Below are 20,391 nucleotides of genomic sequence, written 5' to 3' on the forward strand. Positions count from 1 at the left end.
ACAGTTAATCTTTAGAAAAGCTGTGATCTCTTCTGGAAAATAATAAAGCATGATTCACATGAAATGTATTCGCGAATAAGAAACAATTTCCATGAATTTTCTGATGCTTATTTATTCAACTCCAAGTTAATTCGGTTGTTTTTTTACTTGTTTTACTCCTCACTAACTCTGCCTATTACTGAAAATGAATATGGTGGAAAACTTGTTGAATCTAGTCCCCAATGTTTTTTTATTTTTTGCACAATATCTTATTTGTTCACAATAACAAAATATATATGATATTAACGATAATTAAAGGGATTTTCACCAACTATCCATGTATGAAAAAAGGTTAGGTGAGATACGAATTTGATGATTTTTTGGCGTGACATCTTCTGAAAATTAGCAGATATGAAATTTATTTTCCTGTGCAATTAGGAGTTCGGATACATATAATAATACAATTATTATGCTTTAATGTGGAAATCTTGGGTTCAGATTATCTATAAGTAATAACTAGCAAGCCAGGAAGGATAATAATGAAAATCTAATGCGTGTTGTCATTTAATTGACCAACTAAACGAAATTGAGTAAACAACATTAAGAATTTGCATGGAGTTGAAATAAGATATATTGCGTTGAAAAAATCACGTGTGTGTTGTTCATATGAATGAAAAATTAATGCAGCATGATAAATCATGTTTTTGAAATATTTTATGCAAGTTAATATATATATATATTATATATATATATATATATATATATATATATATATATATATATATATATATATATATAAGTTCCTAAGCTCCAATGGGAAGCGAATCGATATTATATTGAGGATTAAAAATTGAGTGTGTCTTGATAGCATAATTATTAAAGCAGTTTGGTTAGTTTGGTGGGTTTATTTTAAAAACTTGTGATATAGAATTAATTTAATCATAATAAAATCTTAAATCAAATAAAAAAAATATTGTATTTGATCTAATCATGTTTTAAACTATTCAGTTAACATGATCAAATTCAACAGATAAATATTAATAATTTTTTTAAAAAATAAAACAACATAATTGTTTTTAAAAAATTATTCTATCTTTTTGGATAATCCACTAACCATACATTTTTTTTTTCTAGAGTCATTTCTCAAACATAGTCCAACAATTATATGCCCTAACACATTATTTTTTTTATTTAAAGAATGATGATTGAGTTTTGCATGGACTTTCATGGTTAAAATACATGTATTTAGTCTTCACAAGATTTTGCCATGAATGATATTTTTATTTTGCATGTAACATTTTATGAAGTTAAATAGAAATAAAAGCTATTTAACACATGAGATAGCATCTCAAATATTTCATCATATTACTTAATTAATGCACGTATTTCTATTTTTTATGAAATCTGCTTTTGATATATACTTTGGTTAAAAAAAATATATTAATTTGACACCTTGATTTAATGCATATCCATGCCATTTATGGAATTGATCATTCATTCAATGTGAATAAAGGCAAAACATTGGGGAGTTTAAAAAAAACATGATAAGTGAATATTATTTTGATATAAGTTATGCATTAATTCAAATCATATGAATTAAAAATGCGATTCACTAAATTTGTTCTATTTCATTATTATGTAGCTTTGATAGATTGTGGCGTGCTTATTGTTTCAATTATGATCAGTAAATCTCTATAAATCTTGTGAGCTCTTTTAGGAAATAGTAAATCCCTGGCTATTAATTACTAGGTGTTGGGATTGACTCGGTGCAATGCTTGGACTGGTTAATTGAGGTTAATCAGATTTGTTTTAAAAAAAAATATTAAAACAATATTATTTTTTAAAAACAATAATTAAAAAGTCAACACTTTTTACTTTTAACTAGATGCCTGTTTAGTAAAATTTAAGCTTTGACTCTCCTAAAAAAATTATAATATTTGTTAAATCTTAATCCTTGCTGACTTGTACTTTTCGCTCAATTATTTTTACCTGTTCTCCAAATAAACAGTGAGGTTAACTAGAAATATTTAAGGGCTTTTTCACCAACTAGCCATCGATGGAAAAGGTTAGGTCAAACATGAATCTGATGTTTTTGTCAACAAGAAGGAAGCATGGCAGCTTATCTCAAAATAAAATAAATTGAAGGATGTGAAAAATATAATTGTATCGCACTCCTTTTTGACATGAGTTTTACTAAGAACAAGTGGTTGAAGAAGGGTCATTCGAAGTAGCCGAATCTCAAGCTAAAGCCAGGGCAGGTGCTAGAAAAAAACATATTCAAAATTTATTTTATTGCGTAATTATGAGTTCGGATATAGAAATTTAAACAAACAATCTAATTATTGTGTTTGAATGTGGAAATTTCCATTTCAAATTCGAACAACTCCAAGATTTAGAAGATATATATATATATATATATATATATATATATTTTTTTTTTAATCTTCACAGTAAGTGTTTAAGGAATGATCAATAATGGCTGAGTTTTGCATCTATATTTTCTTATTTAGCATCTATTTGTTTTGCTTAAAGTAAAATGTTTTCTCGGAAGATGTTTTACATGTATAATATCTTTTAATATCCGGGCTGAAATATATTTTTCACGTGTAAAATATTTTTTAATGACAACGGTGAAGAAAAAGATGATAGTGAGACGGTTGTGGTGAGATGACGATGATGCAAAAAAAATGGTGAGAAGATAGTCATAGTGGCGGTGAAAGAGGCAGTAAGATGATGACTGGCCTATAAAGCAGGTAAAAGAAACTTATTTGTGGATGAATTTGTAAAACCTCAAAATTACATGGGATCAATTTAAATCTCAAACCTATAAAGCAGGTAAATTCATAGGCCCATAAGCATAAGAAGCAGGCCCTTAGTTTGTGGCCTGGCCTATTTCAAGTGTATCTTGTAGAGCCCATAATCAGAAAGCCCACATTGACCTTCTAACCAAAGTTATATCTCTTCAAAAACTAAACCCTAAGCTTTTTACTTCCCTGCCAAAAAAATCAGTAGCTGCTGCCGCCATGGTTCTCAAGTACGTCCCTCTCTCTCCAATACGTTTTCGTTTCCATGTATATAGAAATGGGTTGTATTTTTCTTCGTTTTTTCTTAATGGGCTGTTGTTTTTTCAAGTGTTTAAGCAGTCTATGATTTGTTGGATTCAATTTGAGTCGTCTTGGCTTTGTTTGAAATATATTACAATCTGAACATCTGTTGTAGAGATCTAGAAACTTCGTTAGATATGACAATACAAGGTAAAAAAAGTGATTTTCTTTTGTTTTATAAAGCTTATAAATACAAGCTTTAAGAAAGTTTTAAGCCTTTTGGTGATGGAATTTCCCACCTTCAATCCTTTAAATATGATGACTCAATTTATAAATTTTTGGTGAATGGAATAATTTTAATTATGTTTCAAGTGAGTCTTTTAATTACCCCCCGGAATAAGACCAAGTAATTTGCTATATTGCCCGAGTCCTCGGCTCCTTGGTAGAGCATTACGTTATAATCTATGTCTGAGTGTGATTGATGCAGTGCAGGAAGATAATAAAGTGAAAACACAGTGAAGTAAACAACGGAATTACTATGACTTGAATTAAATTGAAGTTGGGACAACAAGAGCTCAAGGTTTAGTGATTTTTGTGACGCTTTATAGGATCTTCTGGTTGGAGTGTTGCACTAGGGTATTCCTATTAGTTTGATTTTAAGAACGTGCTACACTTTGATGTGGCTAATAATAAGTGACTTATTAGTCAATGAACTGACAGTAACAGGTTTTTTTTTGGAGTTACACAGAGGGGTTTTATGATTTGGTTGAGTTCTGAGATTTGTTGGATCATGCAAATGAAGTCAATTTATGTTTTAGATATGCAATCATGATCACCATCAAACATGCCCGCCCTTGAATGGAGCATATTTATTGATTTGACAATAGATTTTCTTTGTAATGGTTTCTTTCTGGATGATCTCAGGACTGAACTCTGCCGCTTCAGCGGGGCGAAGATATATCCCGGCAAGGGTATCAGATTTATTCGCTCAGATTCCCAGGTAATGTGCAGTTTTGTATTGAAGGCATTGAATTTTCTTTTTATTTCCCTTCACTGTAAAATGCAGGCTGTGAAACTAATTAATCATTTTTCATTCAATCAAGGTGTTCCTCTTTGCTAATTCTAAATGCAAGAGGTACTTCCACAACAGGCTGAAGCCCTCAAAGCTAACTTGGACAGCTATGTACAGGAAGCAGCACAAGAAGGTAACTTTTTGCTTAGTTTCTATAAACTTTTTAATGACAAATGTAGAACGCCTCTACACGCAGGAGTGTTTTCTTTGAAAGTAAACCCATGATGTACTATATGTTGATTTTGACAAATTACAGGACATTGCTGCTGAAACTATTAAGAAGAGGCGTCGCACTACAAAAAAACCTTACTCAAGGTCCATTGTAGGTGCTACTTTGGAGGTCATACAGAAGAAGCGAACTGAGAAACCTGAAGTCCGTGATGCTGCAAGAGAGGCTGCACTCCGGTATATTCTCTTTACCGTTTGATAAATGTAATTTGATTATCCAGTCAACGTCGGTACTTACTGATGTTTTTCTTGAAATGCTTGATTTTCTGTGCAGTGAAATTAAGGAAAGGATTAAGAAAACAAAGGATGAGAAAAAAGCCAAGAAGGCTGAGGTAACGGCCAAGGCACAAAAGAGCAGCAAAGGTAGCCTGCCAAAGGGTGCTGCACCAAAGGGCCCCAAGCTTGGCGGGGGTGGAGGAAAGCGTTGAAATCCCTTCTTTCTTTGTAGTACTATCAACTCGCTGTTAAAAGAATTTTGTTTCGGAGATTTTACATGGATCAAGGTTGATTGTTGCCATTTTGTTCATTAAGAGTTTACCGACTTTTTTCCTCCCGTTGTTATCAATTAGTAATGGTTTGATTGGAGAAATTCGATGAATTTTATCATTATGGCTTTGACTTGTGCCCCGAGAGTTGAGAATGGACTGGTTATATATTCTTTTGGCGATTGTTGTGTTCATAGGTTATTTTGCTGAACTGTAGTTTCTATAACCATAACAAGGATTTGAAAAAAAAACGTTGCTTCGTGCGAAATCTCGTTCTACCCGACTGAGATTTTGGAAGAAAAGCCTCTGGTTGCCTCTTTGATAAGCTCCATAAGCCGCAGATTGTTCGCATGGTGGCTTGTTGTCATTATCTTGACAATATCCATCTATGCAAGGCGCACCCTGGGACGATACATGTGGTCTTTGATCGACGATTCTTAACGACGGAAAACTAGTCTTTGCTTACTCCCTGCCCTGAGTGATATGGCAAACAGGCAAAGAATGCTAATTTGCTGCAGGTGGAGCTTTGTAAAACGCTACAAGATCTTACAAATTATCATCCTGTTATCATATTCCAGGCGTCAAGCAACCTGCTCACAGTGTATGGTGGGCGTTTCTGCTTTTGATTTATATTGGTGAATGGAACATGAAGATAAGGTTTCAATTTACACAGCAAGGTCGGTTTCGGTTTCGCTATCAAAACCAGCCCATATTCTTCTTAAATGCATGTCATTTTCTCAGGATCAGAAGACAAATTACGAGGGTCCCTCAGTCTTTCTAGAGGCTCTGGGTGGTTTTCTTATTTGTTCTTTTTCCATTTTACATGCTAACCAAATAATATTTCAATTTGTTTTTACATTTCAAAAACAATTTTTTTTTTTTTATTTTTTTTAAATTAATAATTCTTTTAGTGTTTTTTTAATTATTTTAATGCATTGATATCAAAAATAATTTTAAAAAAATAATAATATTATTTTAATATATTTATAAGTAAAAATACATTTTCAAACTAGCCAAAAACAGCTGGTCTCCTGAATTTATTGGAAAGCAAAGACATTACTGTATCCGTAATTTTTTCTCTGCTGCAACCTTACCTGAAAGCAAACAACAAACCCTTTTCACCATTTGAGCCAATTCCAGGATGGTGAAACTACGATCCGAACCAAGCAGGAGCAGCATAGATATCAAAAAAAAAAGAAAAGAAAAAAGTGGGACCATAGGATAGTAACTTTGGTGTAGGTAAGGGCCAAATCATAATGGCCACTTGGCAAAGTAATTGAAGAGAGTAGCTTCCAAGTAACAAAGCCAACCCAACTGTCTGAACCAAACCTACCCTCAGAGACCACCACAGCACAGACATAGGAAGAGGAAGGTTACTGTCAAATCCTACTTTTGACTTCTACAAGCTTCTATATGTCTTAGTTTCTTCCTTTTTCATGTTCTTATTTCTATTCCTCCATTCGACAGCTAAAGGAGCTATTGAAGGCAGAGTTCTAGATGCTCCAACGCAAAAAGAAAAAGAAATAATTAATAAAAAAGAAACAAAGGGTTGCCAGCATTGATATATCACTAGATCATTCCAAAATGATCATCAGCTGGCCGGCAGGACTTACCTGGCTAATTTGCTTACCCAGGTTATGGATATACCATCTCCGGCACATCAGAAAAGTGGAATTTGCCTGCTGCAAGCCAGATTGAGAACAAGAAGCTTAACATATGTAATACAAGAACAGCAAAAAAGAAATTTAAAGCAGCAGTCTTTTTCTTTTTTTAAGAGAAAAGTGTGTTTTCCTTTACCAATCACGCTGTGCTGTCCCGTAATATAATTAATTAAATACGAAAGAGAGAGATAAAAATATAAAAACAAATCAGTATATAAAATTCTTTTGAAAACACTAACTAAAGGGAACATATCCTTCGACAGATGGATCAAAGCTCAAATTAGCTAAAATTACATGCATCTAATGAGATGCAAAGCTATTCCAATTGCATCGTAATGAAACAAAGCAAGAACACCCTCAATCAGGTCATCGATTTCCTTTCTCATACTTCCATATCTAAGTCTGTTTGAACATCTTCCCATCTCATCACTCGTATTAGCTGCAAGCTACCAATCAAGAATTGTCTCATACGCAAGTGAAAACACAAAAAGAAAAGAAAAGTAATTAGCCATGTGTATATATATTATTAACTTTACTATATGGGAATCTTATAATTGTATGAAACGATAAGAGAATCAAATTCCTTGTTTCCTACTTCAATAAAAACAAAACACCCATGTGTTTCATAATGTGATAAAAATTATTTTTTAGAAGTTTTTTTTTTGAAATATATTAAAATAATATATATTTTTTATTTTTTAAATTTTATTTTGATATTATTATTACATCAAAATAATCTAAAAACATAAAAAAATTTATATAAAGCTAAAAAAATCTCAAAAGCAGATTGAAATGCCAAATATATCCTAAAGTGTTAGGTTTTTTTTGTTTCAACCTGCATTTCAAAGGACACCCTTTATTAGTTTAATTAAAGCCTGATTAAACACGCAGCACTAACTTTGCAACTTTGCTTTTTCTTTTTGCCAAAAAATCACACAGCCACCAGAAGAACAGAAGGAGAAGGAGACAGCAAGCACAGGATTCCAAGATTAAAATTGTTGCAATAAATTTGATGTATATGTGAACATGAAGCTGGTGCCTCCAACGATGATCCTGTCGTTTTCTTTGAGCTGGTGCCAACTCAATAATTGTATGGAGTAACCAAAGGATAACTAAGAACATTTTTCTGGGATTATTACCAGAGATCAATTATTCAATTTATTCATAAAAATATTTCAGAGGTTATCTTTATTAGTGTCTGAGCTCTCATGTTGATGATCATTTGAGTGCATGAAGTAGCTAGCTTGAGAGGTATTTCCCTCTCTTTGTATATTGTTTTAAAAGCTAGCTAGGGCATTATCGGATTAGCATTCACACATTAAGATTAATTAATTCATACTATGATTAATATTACATTTATGATTAAATTCTTTTTGCTCATTCCTGAAGATGCATTTTAGGTAGGAGATAAGATCAAATGTTAATTCAAGCTGGGAACCCTAATCATACACTAATTCAATATTTAGCCCTTTTTACATAGGTTAAGCATGAAGGATACTTGTCCTTTTCTCAAAGTTTAATTGCTCGTTTGGTGTCCTCGAAATAATTTAATAATGTTGGTGATGTTTTTTTTTTTTTGTGAGATTTTTTTATGTTACTAATATCATAATCAAAATTTTAATATATTTTCTGGATTATTTTTATTCTCCTCTGTTTTTACCCGTTTTATAATTTTTTTATATATTATTCATCACTCGTACTCGGAAGAATAATAAAATATAAATATTATATTTTGACATGTATAAATTTTAAATAACAACAAACTAATTATGAATGTCGTGTTTTTTAATATTTATATAAACTGTACTATTTCATTTTTTTATCCTATGTTATTCCATCAGTATTTTTAATTCATCTGGTTCACCTCGAGATATCAAGCTTTTAACTTATTGCTGAAAGGAAACCCATTGGTTCAAACATAGGAAGTGCTTTCCACGAATAAACAGAAAGCGAAAGACCGCGTAGAACCAGCCTCCATCCACTGCTTCCATGAACATTGCTTTCGTATCTATCCACCCAATTAAATGATCAAGCTTTCTTAACCATTAGACTAATCCTATGGGATTTTACCAAATACTGTTTCAGTATGTAAAGTATTAAATGAAAATAATGTGATTAGTAATAGATTACTTTCACATGATAATTTCTAGAATAAACATATGCCAATTCATTGCAAAAAAGAAAATTAGACAGCCAACATGTCAAGAGAATGATGGATCGTTAAAAAAAACAGAACCATGGTAGTGTTTGTACCAGATCAAATGAAAAATGTATATGGGAGGAGGTTACCTTGCTCACTGTGGCAGTTAGAAACCTGAAAATCCTCACCCACTTTCTTTCCTTTTCCATAAAAGCCATTGAACTCACCAATACCAACACCATCACATCATTTCTAGAGAGATCAAGGTAAAAAGAAACCAAAATACAGTTCTTTTTTAAGAAAGAAACACCTGCTAGAACACCATCAAGAAACATCAAACATGTCAAGAGAAGACACAGAAAGAGGAGGGGGAGTTAAGAGCAGAGGAAACACCAGCAACAGCTACTTATCATCAACTTCAACATACCCGATAGAAGACACAGAAGCTCATTACTGGACATCATGGCTTGTACCTATGTTTGTGGTGGCAAATGTTGCTGTCTTCATTGTTGTGATGTGCATCAATAACTGTCCTAAACATTTACATACAAGACTTGAAGGGAAGTGCGTTGCAAGGTTTCTTGGGAGGTTTTCTTTTGAGCCTTTGAAAGATAATCCTCTCTTTGGTCCCTCTTCTGCCACGTACGTAATTCACTTTCTTTGATTCACTTTTTGATCCTTGTATACTTTCTTCTTGTTTTTGCTTTTGCCTTTTCTGTTTCTTTTTGTTTCATGTCATTTTACTTTGATAAATACTAAATGCTGGTGGTGGTTTAAATTTCTTTACGAGTGAGCTTTTTAGATTCTTGGGGTGTTGTTTTTCAATGTTTTTTGATGGATCAAGTGAATTTGGGGAGGAATTTTGATTCCCTTTTGATTTGTGTAGATATGAATTTCGAAATTTGGCATTGCCTTGATGAATATGAAATGCCTTGTGTGTGGTTTCCATGGGGGGATTTTGATTGATCAGATACTTGAAGAGAGAATTTAGTGGATCTGCTTTAGAAGCTGATGTCCAAATCTCAATCACTGCATTTCATTGCAGTGCTCCCTGGCTGGTCTCTGTGGAGGCAAACGGCATGAATTTAGTGATTATTGGTCTCAGATACTATATATTTTTGTGGTGGATTCAAGGCTTCATCGGTGAAAATTTGTGAAAATTTCATGGATCTGATGAAATAGTTTTTTCTCCAACATTTCTAACACTGAAAATATTCCTTTTGTGTGTGATTATTAAGGGGTATTTGATGTTTGGTGTCAGACTAATTAGCTTGTTGAAAGCTGTTGTTTCTTGGTTCATCATTGTCACTTGCATTAAGAAATGCCGAGGAAGGTAGAAGAAACATGATGTTGTTAATTGAAGCTTGTTCCTTCTGTTTTTTGAACTTGCAAAGACTGGAGAGGTTGGGAGCTCTTGAGCGGACCAAGGTTGTAGACAAGCACCAGGGATGGAGGCTTGTCACTTGTATCTGGTTGCATGCTGGTATTATCCATCTTCTTGCAAACATGCTGAGCCTGGTCTTCATTGGCATTCGTCTCGAGCAGCAATTTGGGTTTGGTAAGTAGCTATCAAAATCTGCCCTCCGAGGCCAATACTTCTGTGCTATCAATACCACCTGTAAAGTTCGACGAAACTTCAAGTCGAGCAGCAATTTATGCTTCTGTTTCTAGTAGCACGACTAACCTTATGATAAGCTCCATTTTTGTCACAAATTGGCAGTTCGCATTGGAGTTGTTTATCTGCTGTCAGGATTTGGCGGGAGTGTGCTTTCCTCTCTATTTATTAGAAACAATATCTCAGTTGGAGCCTCCGGTTCCCTTTTCGGGCTTCTTGGAGCAATGCTTTCAGAGCTAATTACAAACTGGAGTATCTATACCAACAAGGTCAGTGGGTGTTTGTACTGCCATTGTTCAAAACTCGGTACCATTTTCTGGCGATCCATCACTGTATCGCAACCGTAGGGATACAATGGCATTTATACATGAACAAAACTTAGTTGCATCGATTTTTCTCCTCACTCCGGCCACTTGTTGCTTCCACAGGCTGCAGCTCTGCTTACACTACTGGTCATAATAGCCATTAACCTTGCAATAGGAATTCTGCCACACGTTGATAATTTTGCCCATATTGGTGGATTTCTGTCAGGATTCCTCCTGGGATTTGTTCTGCTTCCCCGTCCTCAATATGGCTGGGTAGAGCGTCGAAATGTTCCCTCCGGTGTTGGTGTCAAATCCAAGTACAGGGCTCACCAGTATGCTCTATGGCTGGTTTCTGTGATTCTGCTGATTGGAGGGTGAGTCGCTGCTCAAGCTCCAAATTATCAACTTGGAACTGTCATTTTCATTGATTTATCATCTCCATGTCATTTGAATGTTCATTTTCATTAATCTCGCCGTCTCGAACACAACCTTATCATAAGCAGAACGACATAATATTATAGAGTCCTAAGATGATTGCCAGGTTGGAGACCCATTTGCTGTTACCGAAAGGGCAAACAACTGGGACTGTTTCACTTAGCTGTGGACTGCAGATGCCCCTTGCCCAACATTACCAGCCATTGAATACTCTAAACATATATTATACTAGTTTAGGATAATTCAAGAGACTTAAAAGATAAACTCATATTTAATAGTTACATGCATATATCTAGAAGACATTTAGAAGAACTAAAAGATACTTTGGATATAGACTTTAAAATTAATTCCAACACTTTCTGCTTGCCATTGCTTGAAGAGTTGGCATCCTTATCCGCCGATCTTTTTCTCCCATGATCAACGAGTCTTTACTTCCATTGATTCTGATGCTTTTACTTAAAAATGCAGATTCACAGTTGCATTGGTGATGTTGTTCAAGGGAGAAAATGGAAACGATCGTTGCCATTGGTGTCACTACCTCAGCTGTGTCCCTACTTCCAGATGGAAATGTAACGATAACAACCTTTAGTAGGGAAAACAAAGCTCATGGTCTAATTTATGGGTTTAATATTTCGATTTTTATATGTACAATTTGTATATTTATGCATAGTTTTAGGTTAGAAACTACTTTGGCTTGCTGTTTGCCTTCGTCATTGCTCATCATTTTCTACAGTAGAAAGTTCTTGTTTCCTGAAAAATAAAATAAAAAAATAACCGTGCCCTCATCATTTGTCTCCTCAGTGATTTGCTGCGTTTCAAACTATGTTTCGACCCTAAAAATATACAAAATTTGAATCTTAATTTTCACTGTACATACGTTAATGGATGAAAGCTATTTTCTTTTCAAAGACTAATATTGCTTTTTATTATTTTTTATTTCCTTTTGATATAATGATAAAAAGGTATATTTAGATTAGATTCTTAAGGAATTTTGAGGGCACATCACTCAAAACATTTTAGAAGTAATTATCGATGATTATTTCATGAATACACTCTCCAAACTTATAAAAATGTTTAATGTTTTTAGATTCAAACTCATAAGTGATGATTTTTTTTATTTTTAATTATTAGCATATCATAATTATTAAACACAAAAATATCAATTTAATAAACCTATCAAAATGTTTTTATATCTATAAAACCTCAATATCATATTTTCATATCAAAGAATCTAAAATCTAACTCTTGTTAACACCATCAATTCATTTGACTTTTTTTGGTATAATTTTTTTTTTTAACTTTTATATAGATTAAAGAATAATTCATTGATTTTGATAGAACTTTTCTACGTGGTTTTGTATTCAATATTATTTTTTAATCGTATTTTCCTTTTATTTTATTTTTTTTCATATATATGATATCATATAAGTGCAGTAGTGCACCATCCCAAGTTTTATTTTCCTTAAATTAATTTATCTCACATTAATGAGAAATAATTGATAAATCAAACTGATTAATATGTTGTAGCATTATATTATAAGATTTATTAGTAATTAGTAATTGCTTGCATATTATGATTTATTGCTAATGACAAAATAATTATTGTTAATCTTAATTTTCATGCAAGTTAAACTATAAATTAATAATTTTTTATTCGTTTATTTAAATAAATCTAAACCTTAATATTATATAGAAATCGCATCATTATGGTGCAATTTTTGTATAAAATCTCGTATTTTATCATTCTAATATTATTTCACCCCTGCGAAATTAAATGTCAGGCTCCACCACTGCTAGAGGCTCATTCAACCACCATGAAAGAGCAGAGCACACACTCTTCATTTCACACCAACCCAGCTTAATCGACACTATGAATTTCCCATCTTGCACTAAAAAACTCAACTGTTGAACTAATACAAGAGGGCTGTCGAAATCAAGTCTATAACATGCTATAATGACAGGAGTGCTATTGCTATAATGGGCTGTGGCAATGGCGGCCGATGTGGATTGCACCACCGTGGCAGGGTTCCTCACGGCTTGCTCCACGTTCATCACCCTTGGTACACCAGACCCGCTTCCAGGTTCACCATGTTGTGATTCCATGATGAGCTTGAATGTGATTGCTGAATCTGGGAATAACATGAGGTCTATATGTCAATGCTTAATGGGCCTCGTCAAATACCTATAATCCTAACGCTACAGTCAATGCTACTTTTCCAGGCTTTTGTGAAGTAAATCTAGGGTTTGTTCTTGATCCTAATACAGATTGCTCCTTGTAAGCCTTTCTCCAGCCCATCTAATCTCTGTTTCATTACATGATAGTACATTTGCCATTTTAAATAGGCTACCACTAACATTAGTACAATTTAGGAAGAGATATCCATCTTTTGTATCCTGTGGCTGATTCACAGCTGCCATCACCTGCTATCATAATAATGCCTCTCATCATTTCGTGTTATCTAATGCCTATATATTTACATGGAAATGCAGTGTACCTCGAGTTGAGGTCAAGGAAATTATGACGCTTGTCCAAGGTGATGCAGATGGGAGACTGAATAAGAAGCTTGTCTTCAAGGTGATGTCCATGGCGTTTGCTTCCTCGTTTTAAAGATGCACTGCTAGTAATTATCGTTTGAACAGATGCATTCATGAATCGAACATATCTTTTCACTTAAAGCTGTTTGTTTTTAATAATGCTCAATCAAAGCAGATCAATTGCTACTTTTCACCGAAAGAGATTGCATAACCACACAAAGTTGATTGGCATTTAGATTGGATTAGACAAGCTAAATCACTATTCTCTCAAGAAATAGTAAGAGCAAATTCAAAGTTTAATTGTTGCCTTAGGATTTAATCTCACTCCATGTAATCTCATTTCATTCATGATCTTAGATCTTGATCATACTTGATTAACATTTCAGAGCGTGTGAATACCGCCACCCTATATATAAACCATATTTGACCTAGCGTCTATATATATATATATATATAAAAGAAATTGGGATTTCATAAACTAGCTAAATTGTAGAGAAAATTCTGATGTAATAAAATTTAAATATCAATAATTCTTCAAAGAATCAAATTTGTTCTGAAAAATAAGTTAGACAATCTGTTTTTTATACTAGTTCTTGAACTAAATCCTAATCTTTATAGAAAAAAAATCTTTATTGAAAGTTATACGATTAATATAGAATCTAATTAGTATTAAGATTTCTAAACTAAGTAAGAAAAAAAAATTCTGAAATTGCAATTTCTAGGATCTGAAATTGAAGACAAAATGAGATGAAACAAAGACAATTTGCACCCTCACGTGCTGTTTCAAGTCGTATTCCTCTGACTGAATTGTTCCTGCTGTCACCATCACAATTAAAAATTTCACATCATCAACATTCTTCAACATAATGATTCCTTGGGCATGTTCTGGGAATCCAAAGCTTAATATTTGACTGATATAGGCACTAAACAAGATATAGAGGCTGCTCTTTTTAACCACGATGCATTAGTGCATTCTTTTCACTTTGATATGTAGCCCTTTCAGACAACCATTGACAGATCAAATGGGACCATCCAATATAGATAAAACAAGTGAAATGATCTAGTTTCCGTGAATCCAGTGAGATAAAGATACAGATTTTGCTATCTGTCTGCTTCTAAACTCGTTAGCTTTGTGATTGATGTTGGCTTAACATGGCAGAATTTTTTGGCATTTGTAAGCAAATATTGGCTATGCTAAGGACAGTCGCAGATCTTAACCCTCTATACGTCCTGATTCACGGCGAGGATCCGTGCTACATGCAGTCACGACTGTCTTCATCAAAATCCTTGTTCGAATGAAAATAGTTGAGCCGCTGGAACCAAACATTTCTTGCATAATGTTTCAACATGGCAGAAAAATTGGATCATATATTTAGACACAAGAAGAAACAAGAAATATGAGAAAATATGAGCAAACTATAATAACACTTGAACATTGTTGGAATAAAAGAAGGTACACGCACAATTTTGGGATATTACATCAATCTGAAACACTCAAAATGTTAAAAGTTCAGTTCTGTAAGGACAAAGTTTGTCAGATCATGATCAAATAATTACAACAATAGCATTTGCGCACACACCGGAAAAGGAAAAGGATAAACAGATAAGAAAATGAACAGTTGTCACCTTAAGTTGGAAGTTCCTAATCTATTCGAGTAGCCAGAAGGAAGTTCAGTATTTTGAGCAAAACCCCTTTCTGATCGAATGTCTGCATCATAATACCCTTGAACAGATCTTCTGCTCGAACCGTATTTCTCAAACTCGAGCCTCTGCCTTGGGGCACTTTGTGACCTAACCTTGGCTCGAGATGATTCTGTGTTACACATGTAGTTGGGGTAACCAGGGTATCCATTAAAGAAGCCCCAAGAGCACTCACTCCTTGTGGGCGTAAAATGGTCTCCACCTTTTCTACCACTACTTCCAGGTCTAGATGTTGCAGAAAACAGACGAGGGCTATTCTCAGCTGTCCTTGAAACTGCTTCATCATTTCCTAGGGGTAATTTAAGAGAGTACAAAATTTCTCCTGAAGGGATGCTCGGCATTGGATTTGGTGCTTTTTTTGATATTTTTGATGGAGAGTCAAATGTCATAAAGCTCTGATTGTTATGATCTGAAGCCAAAGCATGCTGTGAAGTCTGAAATGTTCTATTACTTTGTTGGGATTTCACACGGGGCTTCCAAGTGTCTACTTCAAGGATCTTGTCACTCCTCTCGTCATCAGCATGTCGATTTCTCAGTGGATTGCGGCCATGGTCATTCCATAAACTTTCTTCCATCCAACGTTCTAGCCAATTTGAACCCAATTTTACTTTGTCAAAGTCAATGCTCTCCCTGAAGTTTGCATTTGAACCACATCTCTGCATGTATTGAAATGGAAAAATGCAATCAGAGTTCCGTAGTGAATTGCTATAAATTGAAGGCATTGGGATAATCATTCAAAAGAATATATGAAAGCAATCATGCGGTACCTTGAGAATTGAGGGCCCATCAAATTTGGTACTAGAAGCACGAAACAGGTGATCCTTGGAAGGACTTGCTGGGACCTGTGGTAAATGTAGTTAAGGGGTGGGTATCACAAAAGAAAAAAAGCACATATTTCAACAATCATATCAAAGCTTTATATCTTTTCTAGTTGAGTCATATGGGTATGCCTTGATCAGGTGGAGACCAGTTGTCTTGGCCTTGTAAATTCTGCAACTCATGGGTTTGCTCAATGAGATGCCAAGCAACAAGTGAGTTGGAAAATTGTTCACTCCATAAGATAACAAAAAAGTTTGAAGGGAAAATGATGATAATTTAAGAGCCATCACTAAGATGCCCTCTTATGCTCATCACGGCTGTCTCTCAATCCACATCCGAATACCATATACCGTTCTTAAGGGACTAGTGTAACTTGAAAAATTGCAAAGCCAATTGCCTTTCAAGTTTATGGAGAAAGCACTTTCACCATGCTCCAAGCTCGGTTTCTTTGCATTCACATGCACCTTTTCTTCATTAAATAAACAAAAGATAGATTATATTTTACCAGTAAGTTGCCATGTGGATGTGGTCCTTCAAAAATAAAGCATGGATGTGCATAGACATTTGTGCAGGCCCATGGCAAGCATTTGAAGTGCCATACTCAATCACTCGTAGCATATTTCAAACAGTTAGATATTTTTTAAAACCAACAACTAAATAAACAGAAAAGGAAGTATGCTTACAGCATAACGAGAATGGGAGGACTTGCTAGTAGTATGGCAAGAGTCGGACACATGACTGCGACCAGCACGGGCTCGAGCCTGCAGCCTCACTAATGTTTGCATACGCCTAAGCATGTCTGCTGTTTGCTTTCTCACAATGTGGCCTCTCACTAAGGCTTGAAGCTTCACCAATGCTTTTAGTGCCCTTAGTGCCCTCCTTGCCTTCATTGTCACCAGAAAAAAAAAAAATCAATATCCACTATACCAATCAAATGGATGTCAGAAAAACAAAATGCAGAACAATCATTAAGCACTTGTATTGCTACATGCCTTAACCATAACCAAATTTTAATATGAAAAAATAAACAAAAAAAATAAAAAAAAAGCGTTACATTATGGAATTATTTATGTTTCAAAGATCAAGTTCTTTTGGCACCAAATTCCAGGAATTTTAAATGCAATGGATCAGATAAGCATGCTATTTAAGAAGAATATGAGAGGCACGGAGTTCTTGAAAAGGAGGTGTGGGCTTAATCATTATTTCAGCACACAAAATTAAAAAAATAGAACATGGTAGTGGAAGGACTCAAACTTTCAACCAAATTGGCTGTAAAGTTGTTCTTGGGCAGATAAAATTGGAAAATCATTGCAAATTTAGGGACAGTGGTGTGAACTTTGATAAGAAAAATTAACTGTCAAAAAATTATTTTCATCAATCAACTAAAGTTTGAAGTTGACAAATGAACAAAAAGCCACATTTCCCTTTAAAAAAAATATCAACTTGCAAAGAAACACATCAAGCCCTAGACTCCAAAATCCAAGAACACCTTCAAATTCAAGCTACAACAATTTTAGAATGCAGGCCCTAATTAAATTGGTACTAAAAATCCTGTCCCAGTTGGAGTGCTAATTACTCCTTCAATACCAGCTCATTTGACAATGATAACTTGGCCTGAACCTAGCACTTGCACATCTCATCCATATAATTCCATCCATATATGGTCCATTTGTTCATATTCCTAGATACATCATTTTGATAAACGTCCACCACAATACGGCTGTCATCATGAAAACCATTTCTCAAACTAATATATGCATCATTTCAACAATCATCAAAACATTTCTGGGATAAATTAAGAATTAACTTTTAAAGGATTAAATTAACCTGGAATGATGGTATGCATAAAAAAAAATGGAAAGCAATTTGAAAAAAAAAAAAGCAATTCATAGCTGTGGGCATAATTCTGTGGGCTCCCTTTATATATATATATACATACTGTAGAATCATGAAAAAGCTGACACTCAACCCCATAAGGCCATAACAACCAGCACCATCACCAAAAAAGAAAGGAAAAAAGGTAGAGACCCTACACAGAGAAATCACTCTGAATGTAGCAAGCAATCTGATCAACAAGTAAATACTACTTATTTTCTTCTTTTTTTTTAATGATCAAGGGCATTAAAATTTGAGCCAAAGGGAATTAAAAAAAATAAATTCAGATAAAAGGCTGGGAATTATGTTCCAGGGAAGAATGCTCATCATGTCATGAAGTCACAAGATGACACAAACACGTGCGAGGACATGAGACACAGGCAAAGGCAGATTTTTTTATTATATTTTTTTGAAAAAAAGAATAGAATCAATTCTGTTTGAGCTATAGCTAAAAGTTTGATGGTGATATTACTCGAGGGTGTGACCCAATAGGCAAATACAGTAGTGTCGGTGTTACACGTTATTGGCCATAGAAGGAACTGTTTTTTGCTTTGTTTTCTTTTTGGGTTTTGGACCACCCTAAGAAAAGATATAGCCTTTGCATTATTTTTGTGGAAGGAATAGTTGTTATCACTTAATGAAACCAAGTGAAAAGGTAGTTGAATTTTGTAATTAATAATTTAAACACCATGAAGAAGAAGAAGAAGAAGAAGAAGAAGAAGATGAAGAAGAAGAAGAATTAGCTATAGCTTATTAACTTAATTATTTTGCTAAGCGGGTTTTAATTTCTTAATTGCCAAGTCTCCAATTTGAAAAATTAAAAAATTTACCACCACAATTTATTATCTTGGAAATTGAATTTCTATGCATTCAACAACTCAAGTTCCAAAAATTCTACCTTTATCATTTGAGGGACCAAAATGAAAGAAATACTACTCAAAACAAATTTTCTTTTTTTTTTGCAAAAATCAAAGAGAATTAAATCTTTCTGCATGCATCCCCAGATATTCCCAATTCCCAAGTAACAATAATAATATTGACCATTCAAATTCGTTTTCTTCGTCTATTTATTTTCCTCTTAAATCAGGAGAGCTCAAAAAAAAAAAAAAACTCCGTGATGAATGACCAAAAGATCAAATCAAACAAAGAAACAAACGCAATGGCCCTCAAATTGAAGGGGTATTTGTGGATGAAAAAACTCATGAGCATGAAAGAAAAGAGAGGACACTTACCAAATAACCACGAAAGGCAGATTGAATTTTAACCGCCGACACTTCCTCCACAAACCGGCGGTGACTGCCACCAAGAACATTACCACCACCACCAGCACCACCACAACCAGCACCACCACTAGTCAATCTAACAACCTCAGCAGCCGCTTGTGCAGCAGCAAGTGCAGCTTCAGCAACAGCAGCAGTAGCAGCTGCCACAGCTATTGCATGCTTATTAGCATCCAAATTATTAGCATCATAAGGAGTAGTTGATAACAAAATTTGATCAACCTTCTTGGACTGTGACAAAGAGGGTGTTGTTTTTGAAGATCTAGACTTCTTCTTGGCACCAAAAAGTCGCCGGAAAAAACCCATCTTTCATAGTTTAGAAAAGATGGGTTCTTCGAGAGATTTTGGTTAAAGAAAGCATTTTTAAGACAAGAAGAGAGAAAGAGAGAGAGTTCAGTCACTTTTGAAAGTATGGTGTTTTTTTAGCTAATGCAATGAGAACATGAGATGGGAGGTAGTTTGGATTTTTTAGGACAAGAGAGTCAGAGAGATTGGATTGTGTGTAAGAGAAGGTAAAGAGATAGACGCGACTGAATGGAGTTTGTGGGGTACGTGCCAAGGGTATTGAGAGGAGGGCACTAGGGTAGGGCATGCATGGGCCCATGAGGGACAATTTCTTGTTGAGTGCTAATTGAAATAAGATTTTTTATCTACATTATATATATTTTATCATTTTATTTTGATATAAAGTTATTAAACTCGTATAAATTCTAGTCACTTGAAACACTGTTTTTATTTTTTTACAAAAAATTAATCCGAGTTTTGATATTGTTACTTCTCTAGCCTCATCAATTCTAATCCAATAAATCTAATTTAAGATGCCAATAATGAGCACGAACTGTCTTAGCCTTGCTGCCAATTTTTTTTTTTTAATGGAGGATGAAGTTTTCAAATGGAGGATGATGATTACTCTCTAGGATTTAGTTAATTATGGTTAGCTGTGATTTAAATGGTAGTTGATGGTCATTAGATTCATCACTGTGTGCAATGATTATTCTGTGTGTGGGTTTTGAGAGAAATGAAGGATATTACTGTTGAGATCTTCCTTCCACATTTTTTTCTTGAGGTGTAAACTTGGTGAAATCATTTTGAAGTTCGAGAACTGTGGGCTTAATTAAGTTAATTATTTGTTACCATTTATATTCAAATCCTCACATGCTTTCTTTAAAATGCAGAAAAATTAAAGAAAAATCATTGTCTGGAATCATCGTGCAAAT

At 34.1% G+C, this 20,391-nt stretch overlaps 3 protein-coding genes across 3 annotated transcripts; 2 read left to right on the plus strand and 1 right to left on the minus strand.

Moving 5' to 3' along the window:
• The first annotated feature begins 2,932 nt into the window (after positions 1–2,932).
• On the plus strand, positions 2,933–4,938 carry LOC118056236 (large ribosomal subunit protein eL24). Its single transcript, XM_035068385.2, has 5 exons — positions 2,933–3,013; positions 3,948–4,023; positions 4,127–4,228; positions 4,352–4,500; positions 4,598–4,938. The coding sequence occupies exons 1-5, from the start codon at positions 3,003–3,005 to the stop codon at positions 4,749–4,751; spliced, it is 492 nt and encodes a 163-aa protein (XP_034924276.1). The 5' UTR covers positions 2,933–3,002; the 3' UTR covers positions 4,752–4,938.
• A 3,675-nt stretch (positions 4,939–8,613) lies between these two features.
• On the plus strand, positions 8,614–11,749 carry LOC118056237 (RHOMBOID-like protein 3). Its single transcript, XM_035068386.2, has 5 exons — positions 8,614–9,251; positions 10,004–10,167; positions 10,330–10,493; positions 10,653–10,903; positions 11,433–11,749. Exons 1-5 carry the CDS (start codon positions 8,950–8,952, stop codon positions 11,551–11,553), a joined length of 1,002 nt encoding a protein of 333 aa, XP_034924277.1. The 5' UTR covers positions 8,614–8,949; the 3' UTR covers positions 11,554–11,749.
• Positions 11,750–14,897: 3,148 nt separating this feature from the next.
• LOC118056238 (protein IQ-DOMAIN 23) lies at positions 14,898–19,649 on the minus strand. The gene is made up of 4 exons (XM_035068387.2): positions 19,127–19,649; positions 16,703–16,903; positions 15,968–16,042; positions 14,898–15,856 (listed from the first exon to the last, which is right to left on the minus strand). Exons 1-4 carry the CDS (start codon positions 19,478–19,480, stop codon positions 15,122–15,124), a joined length of 1,365 nt encoding a protein of 454 aa, XP_034924278.1. The 5' UTR covers positions 19,481–19,649; the 3' UTR covers positions 14,898–15,121.
• Positions 19,650–20,391: the final 742 nt, after the last annotated feature.

The sequence above is a fragment of the Populus alba genome, chromosome 15, assembly GCF_005239225.2.
Source record: "Populus alba chromosome 15, ASM523922v2, whole genome shotgun sequence".
In the NCBI taxonomy this organism is placed as follows: Eukaryota; Viridiplantae; Streptophyta; class Magnoliopsida; order Malpighiales; family Salicaceae; genus Populus; species Populus alba.

Coding starts and splice junctions, on each gene's coding strand:
- LOC118056236 (XM_035068385.2), top strand. Junction 4,024..4,126: donor TTATTCGCTCAGATTCCCAG/GTAATGTGCAGT, acceptor CATTCAATCAAG/GTGTTCCTCTTTGCTAATTC. Junction 4,501..4,597: donor GCAAGAGAGGCTGCACTCCG/GTATATTCTCTT, acceptor TTTTCTGTGCAG/TGAAATTAAGGAAAGGATTA.
- LOC118056237 (XM_035068386.2), top strand. CDS start 8,950: ATGTCAAGAGAAGACACAGAAAGAGGAGGGGGAGTTAAGAGCAGAGGA. Junction 9,252..10,003: donor TTTGGTCCCTCTTCTGCCAC/GTACGTAATTCA, acceptor GAACTTGCAAAG/ACTGGAGAGGTTGGGAGCTC. Junction 10,494..10,652: donor GGAGTATCTATACCAACAAG/GTCAGTGGGTGT, acceptor TTGCTTCCACAG/GCTGCAGCTCTGCTTACACT.
- LOC118056238 (XM_035068387.2), bottom strand. CDS start 19,480: ATGGGTTTTTTCCGGCGACTTTTTGGTGCCAAGAAGAAGTCTAGATCT. Junction 16,904..19,126: donor CTGCCTTTCGTGGTTATTTG/GTAAGTGTCCTC, acceptor GTGACAATGAAG/GCAAGGAGGGCACTAAGGGC. Junction 16,043..16,702: donor CCTCCCATTCTCGTTATGCT/GTAAGCATACTT, acceptor CATTTACCACAG/GTCCCAGCAAGTCCTTCCAA.